Raw genomic sequence first — 7,985 nt, 5'->3', positions numbered from 1 at the left:
TGTTGCTAAATTATTTTACAAAGGAACAGGTTACTCTGGACATTTCAAAATCAGTCAACACAAACCTTCAGATGAGTTTCTTTTAATAAAACATTCACAAAGTCAATAACAGCATTACAAAACTGGCTGAGACATTCACTTGTTATATCCGTTTTTAACGTCACCTGGGAATCTCATAACACGATCCTCAAATGGTCAGGTTGTTAGATATTTTTAGAAAGTCACAATCACATGTGGTGCCCCTTCCCACAGAAAGGCCACAATAGAGAAATAAAGCAGTGTTTGTGTTTATATATCTGAACTTTGCCTCAGCGAGGTTCAGAGTTTGGAGAAAGCTATCGTCTTGGGACTCTTCTTCTCCATGGAGGCCTGAGCTGATTTCATCACATCTTGAGTCTGAAGCATGCTCATGTTCCAGTTCGCCTGGAAAAGGATGAACAAGGCAATCGGTGTTTAATAATACAAAGGACGTTCCATGGTCAAGCTGACCTAAATAAATAAATCCCCATTGCTTGTTCTTTTTTTAAAAGATGGTGTTCTCACCATGTAGTCCAGTCCCTCTGCGACACTGTGGTCTCTGGAATAGATGAGGTTGATTTTGGTGCCCTGCACAGCGACAGGGCTGCGGCCAGCGATCTCCCCGGCCATCTCCAGAGCTCCAGCAATCATGGCCTCCTTATCTGCAAACACTCGGCTGGAGAGGAAATGTGTGGAAACACGTGAGACTAATTGCTTAAAAATAGGTGAAAGTTGCTCTTTGAAATGGTGCTCTGTTAGTTCTGGCTGAAAATATGTCCACAACAGACTGGCTTCTTTTTATTATAGAGTTCAGATGATGGATCTACAATATAACACCAAGGAAATCTATTCTTTTTGCAGCTTCTGTGTTACAAGAACAAACCTAAAGCCCCTCTTGTTTTTAGCTGCCATCAGCAGCAGGGGCCTGTATCACAAGGCAGGCTGGTGGTCTACACCGGTTAAACATGTGCCAGCTTCATAACATCAATATGACTGAGTAAGCCTGAAGATTCCTGGCTAACCCAATTCAACAACAAAACGCAGCACTGCATGTGATCCATTGAGAGACATTGTTCTAAAGAGGAGTCTGTACGTTGCATCTCCTCTAATCAGCAATAGAAGGTTGATGCTGCTGACGGCCCAACACGTCAGAATCACTGGCCAGTAACTCTCTAATCGGGTTCAGTAAAAACAATACTACTTAATGAATGAAACACCTGCTGTGTATATGATTCTGTAGAGAAGACATTTACCTGACCAGTCCGCTGCTCTTGGCTTCATCGGCAAACATCTTCCTGGCCGTCAGAGCCAACTCGTTCACTAGGCTGGGAACAATATGGACTTCATACGTAAATGCATATAAAGGTTTTAAACATAACTTTAAAAAAAAGGTAATCAAATCATGAGTATGTAGATTTCTAGGTTCATTATTTATGTTGCACTTAGAAACGTATGTGTGTTTTAAGCCTGTTTGGTGACAATAAAACGTATCCAGATAACCAACACTGCCCCACTTGGATGTCTCTTGACGTGTGATCGACAGTCATTAGTTTAGATTTGTTTGACTTCAGTGAACTGTTGACAGTGCAGGATCATTACAGGTGAAACGTGTACATTTGGAGCTTTTTTTTTTATTCACCATAAAACTTTCACAGAGTTTGAGTGACAAGGAAAAAGGAGATTTGTGTTGAAACAAAGTTAGAAACGTTTAGATCAGCAGGTGGTGCTGTGGCTCCTGTGTCCGGGAGTTTGCTACATACATGTTTCACTGCTACAGCACACGTAATGTTTAACAGCTCGCTGCAGCAGGAACTCATCCTGACTTGTTTTAACATTCTTGGGGTTGTTGAGCTAATCCGTGTATTATTGATACTGTCAGTGTTCAGCACAAACTCTTCATTTGGCTTCTTGTTTGGGTGAACTGGGTGAAGCTGCTCTAGTGTTTTTAGTTGTGGTTGTTTGGGGCTCATCGTAGTCTAATATACAGTTTGTATTTGAGATTCCTCTCACCTTAAAAAGGGAGAGTTTGGATATTTTGAACTTGGTACTTATCCATCGTCAGTGTGTTACTACTCACAGTAGACGGCAGTCGGCACACCCGCAGTTTGGAGAAACAAACTGTAGTACCAGCACAGAAGCAGCTAAACGTATTTAAGTGACCAAAACCAACCTCGGGTTAGTTTCTTTGTGTTATTGTGTGACTTTGAAGAGGGCTTAGATAACGACTTTTCCAGCGAGGTAAAGTGGTGAAAGATGTTCTAAACATAGTGTACACTGAAACTGATATTGTTTTTGGTAGCTGGGCCTTTTTTAGGCAGCTAAAATACTGCTGCCCCCGTCCACAGCAGGACATCTCTTTGCTTCTGAGCGGTAACTCCTGTCTGTTGCTCTAAACACAACGTCATGTACTGTAGGTCCTCACATCAAAACATACAAACTAAACCTTTAACACTGTGTGCCAACACAATGCTTTGTTGTTTCCGTGATGGTCATAGATTTTATTTGAATGTGATTGAAACGCCCACACCGTCCTGGCATCTAGTCTTCCGCGAGAAAGATCATTAAAATGACTTGATTTGTTCTTTGATTATTTCTGTCACGTGTAATGCTTTGCACACATCACAGGCATTTCTACATTCAGCCTGTGACTAACAGTAAGCAGAAGACACAACCTCACCCCTAAACTCTTTGTTTATTTAAATGGTTGTTTTACCTGCGGCTGCCGATGACTTTGGGAAGTCTCTGGAGAGTTCCAACGTCTGCTGCAAGTCCAATGTCAACTTCCTGTCAAGCCAAGCAGAAAAACCCTGAACATCACCCACATGTATCGGACAGAACACCACCTGTATCCTTCAATACAAGGGGTCTACCGATGCTTGTGTTTATGCTTCATGAATTAAACATGCTACATCCTTGGTTTTTATTTTTTACATTCCTAAATTTGATTGTTTGACACCATTGTGATTGATAAATATGATTGACATTCAAATATTAGTTTGTTTTATATGCAGCCCCAAAACTGACAAAGGCAGAAAGGTTTAACTGAATACATCAGTTAAAAATATTGTTAGTTAGATAACTAAAATGGAGTGTAGAAATACATATAAAGCCTTTTCTTTTACCTTCATTCAGGTGATTACATGAATTAAAACTTAATTTATTTTACTCTTTCACTAGCTTATTTGATTTTTAAGCTCTTTTTTTCTCCCTTTTCTTTCATCATTAATCATTTATCTGTTCCCGCAAGAAACGATTCCAATATTTCCTCACCAAATTTCCAAATAATGATTATGAGATGGCCATGTACATACCTTTATCTGGAACCAGGCGTCCTGGGTACACAGACGAATGTCACAGGCTGTGATCAGGTCAACACCTGCCGCAGAGCACAACATCCACAGTGAACATGACGGTCTGAACTCACTGAAGCTTTTCACTTCAATGACACACCCTCCTCTAAACAGTCTTTGCAGCGCAGCGTTCATTGTATCATTTTTGAAGACTAACATTGAAGTGTTTACAAATTGTAGTGATACATTGAGACATTTCTCCTGTAGGACAGCTACTAAGAATGTTTAGCATCCTGGGGCCTGCATCACAAAGCATCTCTGGTAACATCGGCTGTCCTGGATAACTGGTATCATGAAGCTGCTTATCAACCTGCTCAGTTAACTCTGGGTTTTCCAATCCACAATGAGCCGGAGTTGTTAATTACAAGCGAGTGACTTGATCACATATTCAGCAAGGTGAAATATAATATGATCTATATATAAATATTTATTTCTTGACCATCTCAATTAATAAAAGATAAAAATAAGTACAGATAAAGAGAGAAAATAAGTAGTATAACTAAAATAAAAAAGAATAAAGCATGGAAAGCTATATAAAATCATCTGGAAACAAATATTACAAGGTAAAGTGAAAGTGATGCACTTAATAGCAGCAGTCAGCAGACTAATATATGATTAAGTAATGGTATTTGTCTGTACTAATATAGAGATGAAATATCAATTTAATATAGAATATGATGCAAAAAGTCAGTGTAACATTAACATAATATTGTAAATGTTGATATATTACGGGACATGAGATACAGTATAGGGTGAAATGTAGTAATATAGCACAATATATAGTATAGTACAGCAATATAACAGAATAATATCAAATATAAAAAGGGTATAATATAGTATAAAATGTATTATATCCGATCCTCTGACGTTAACCTGCTCTGGATCAGGTTAGCTGTGCTGGATCTGTTACCATGGTGATCTACGCTTGTTGAAAGTGACCTCAGAAACCGGAGTCGAGCCTCAAGCTAGTCCCCTAATCTTACTTTGTGATACGGGCCCCCGGTATGTAAAATCTGAATTTATGGCTGCACCATGATAGTGTATTGATGATGATGTCCTACCTCCCCCAACACACGCTCCATGGACGGCCACCACAACGGGCTTTGGACACTACAAGAAGAAAACAAACACGGGAAAATAAACTGACAACATTTTAAATGCTGTCCAAATACATAATCAAGTCTGGGACCAGTCCGATCTTATAATTCCTCATTGTGATAAACAAAACCTATTTCTGACCTTCTCTATGACGGAGAACGTCTCTTGATACTTCACGATTGTTTTTCTGATGTTCCAGGAAATTCTGGCGCCATCGTCTCCCTCTGGTTGGAGGATGTCGCCGGCCATGTCCATCAGGTCGATACCTGGAGCACAGCACAGAGAATAAATACAAAGTTAGTATGAAGATAGTGTCATAAAGAAATTCAAGCAGCCTGATATAAAGACAATTCTATAACCCACCAGCTGTGAAGAGCTTCCCAGCTCCAGAAATGATCACCACTCTGCAGTCCGGGTCAGCCGCTATCTCATTAAAGCAATCCACCATCTCACTGGAAGAAGAAACACAAAGTTTCCTATCAGTTGGATAAACTGTTAAATAAATCATTTAGTTGTAAGTGATTCAATCATGAATCTCCATGGTTTACTTTTTAAGCAATTTTGTATACAAAAGAAAACTACAGTGTATCTTAACCTGTTGAACCTTTAAAGTTCCTGAGATAAATACGATTGCTCAAAAAGATATTAAATGAAGGCAGATTAATACTTTAAGCATTAATTGTTAATTTTGCATGTTTTTGGTGTCATGGACATATTATCGTCTATTAATGAAAACATTCCTGCCTCCAGAAAGCTCTGTTCATGGCGTTGCGTTTCTCAGGGCGGTTCAGCTCTACATGTGTGATGGACTCTGCTGGGTGACTGATGGCCAGGGAGGTGTAAGGAGAGATGGCACTACCCGAAGACGACATGGCCCTGACCACAGCCTGACCGGGCAGCCAGGATCTCCTGTCTGAGAGGAAAGAGACATAATGACGCAAACAAGACGAGTTCGTCGAGAACAAGTGCAATAACAGGTTGAGACTGAAGTCCTCTATGACCAACAAACTACAAAAGTAACTTAGATATAGAGATCGATACAGAGAGCAATGATGAACACATCATAACATAATCTGTTAGTAGATTCACATACAACTAAATCAGCAGAAATTGAGACTCAATGTGTATATGCAGGGCGATTAGAACAATGCACACATCAGTGGCGTAGCTAGGCCTATTTTAGGTGGGCTTCAGCACACCCAAACTTGAAAACCTAGCTACGCCCCTAGCACACATTATATCTATGGCCTCAAAATCTAATGTACAAAGCGTTTGAATTGAATCATCTTCATTTCTTATTTTGATGCAATTCTTTTTTTAATCACTGGTTTTCACTATTTTCTGACATTGTATAAACCTAACTATTAATCGAGAAACCAATCCGCATGTTCATTTTAATCAAAATAATTATTAGTTGCAGAGTTAAGTATAATAAAAAACATATTAGAGCCTCAGAGATGAGCACGTCACAACAACCTTGCATGCGCTGGTGACCTTTTACCTACAGAGCCCTCCAAAGCTTTAAACCTGTTTTAACGCAGTTAAATGATCGTTTCTCTACAAACTAAAGCGAGCCAACATATCTGTATGCTGCACCTGTACCTGCAGTGTGGCGTTACATTACATTAAAACATTACAGTACAGTTTCCTTAATAACATGACAAACAGCAAACGAGCACAATAAAACATTGTCACTTACATTTGGTGAGAGCTGACCTGACAATCACTGACAACATCGCTCTTTGGACTCTTGAGCAAACGATGTAACTGCAGCACAACCACGCACAGCTTTAATTCACTTCACCTGCTTCACCTGCTTCACCTGCCTGTCTGCAGCTCGGACAGCTGTTAGCGTGGAGCTACTGATGCTAGCTATGGCTAACTAGTCTTTAGCAGTCCTCTTTTGTGTTACAGTTAGCTCGAGCTGTGTCTACCAAAAGTGAATTTGCAGCCCACACCAAATATAACAGTGTGCAGCCACAATACAACCTGTATTAGCACCTAGTGTGTTGTTACGTGCTGTGCGTGACGAGAGGTCAGGGAAGTTTCTGTGGCTGCCCGTCGATACCACGTGACTCGTTCAGATGGTTAAACCACTGCCACTTTACAGTCTTACAACACTAGTATGACCCCTGCTGTTAATATTATACATTAATACTGTCAGTATCGTTATATTATCATACAATTATTTCCCAAATAAGTGATTTACATATATTGGATACATTACCCATAAGACAATTAGTTTTATTATACAGTTATGTTATACTATCCTAATATATTTGCTAGAAAATAGATACTATACATTACATTAAGTTGATTTTCTTTCATTGTTTACAGTTATTCCCGAGAATTTACTGGCGCAGAAGTATATCAAAGATCACATGAGGTGATCTCTGCCTTTTTTACCAACAGGTAAAACAGGTTTTGTGTGCACATGAAGCCTCGAGAAATTAACCCTTTTAATGAACCAATCAACTGGAAAGCTTTAATGCTTCATAAAGCTTCATCACTACCAACACCTTCTCAATTAGTTTAGCGCATCTTCTTCTTCTTCTTCTTCTTCTTCTTCTTCTTCTTCTCTCGGTTTATTGGCAGATCGCAAATAAGTTTTAGGTGCAAAACGCCACCTGCTGTACAAGACTGTGTAACTTCACTTACACGTTATTTTACCATTTTACTTATGGATGTATACATCCACGATTTAACCTTTTTTAAATTCTTCTCAACAACCTTGTGTCACTTAAAAAAAGTAATTAAGGTCTTCCTGGTAATCTTATCCCCTCCACCTTCTGTTCCCAATGTCCCTCACAGGTTCAATTCCTGTCCCAGCTCTTAAACTTTGTAATTTAGCGTTTCTATTTTTACATCACAGTTCATTTAGCTGATGCTTTTGTCCAAAGCGACTTACAATAAGTGCAAACAATCATGAGGATACAACTCCGAACAGCAAGAATCTTGCAAGAACATTAGCTTCAAATTGGTACAACCCTTTAAGTGCAGAACAATAGCTTCAAAGAAACCAAACCAATGTAAGTGCAACAAACAAAGACATACATTCGTTGAGCTGCAGTCGAAACAGGTGAGTTTTCAGTCTGTGACGGAAGGTGTGAAGACTGTCTGCTGTCCTGACATCAATGGGGAGCTCATTTTGGAGCCAGGAAAGCAAACAGATGCTTTTGTTTGAGGGGAATCTGAGTCCCACTCGCAGTGAGGGAGGAGCAAGCCGATTGGCCGAGTCCAACTATATGCAAACGGGATAATTTTTTACCTACGTAATTATAATGTGTAATCAGTACAATATAGTGAGTGGTGGAAATGAACTACTTACATTTACTTACAAAATTGTCCGTTTATTATTTAATCCATCTCAACATGGTTCGATATATTTACATATATCGGATACATTACTCACAAGACAATTACAGTTTATTATAAAGTTATGTTATACAACATGTTCACTAGAAAATAGATATTGATATAATGGATAACATGGAATATATGTATTTTTCATTGTTTACA

General features: G+C 39.1%; 1 protein-coding gene across 3 annotated transcripts; it reads right to left on the bottom strand.

Moving 5' to 3' along the window:
• Positions 1-66: 66 nt before the first annotated feature.
• Positions 67-7,574, bottom strand: ech1 (enoyl CoA hydratase 1, peroxisomal). Of its 3 annotated transcripts, none has more exons than XM_029445835.1 (10): positions 7,521-7,574; positions 5,211-5,379; positions 4,830-4,918; positions 4,608-4,732; positions 4,430-4,478; positions 3,330-3,394; positions 2,732-2,802; positions 1,272-1,343; positions 544-694; positions 67-423 (listed from the first exon to the last, which is right to left on the bottom strand). In XM_029445835.1, the coding sequence occupies exons 2-10, from the start codon at positions 5,336-5,338 to the stop codon at positions 319-321; spliced, it is 855 nt and encodes a 284-aa protein (XP_029301695.1). In that variant the 5' UTR covers positions 5,339-5,379; positions 7,521-7,574; the 3' UTR covers positions 67-318. The 3 variants fall into 3 exon arrangements, with proteins under 3 accessions (XP_029301695.1, XP_029301696.1, XP_029301694.1); XM_029445836.1 differs by lacking the exon at positions 7,521-7,574 and adding an exon at positions 6,986-7,004; XM_029445834.1 differs by lacking the exon at positions 7,521-7,574 and adding an exon at positions 6,166-6,774.
• Between the last annotated feature and the right edge of the window lie 411 nt (positions 7,575-7,985).

The sequence above is a fragment of the Cottoperca gobio genome, chromosome 13, assembly GCF_900634415.1.
Source record: "Cottoperca gobio chromosome 13, fCotGob3.1, whole genome shotgun sequence".
NCBI classification, from domain to species: Eukaryota; Metazoa; Chordata; class Actinopteri; order Perciformes; family Bovichtidae; genus Cottoperca; species Cottoperca gobio.
Note: the sequence above shows the minus strand (reverse complement) of the source record. Positions and strands in the feature narration are given on the sequence as shown.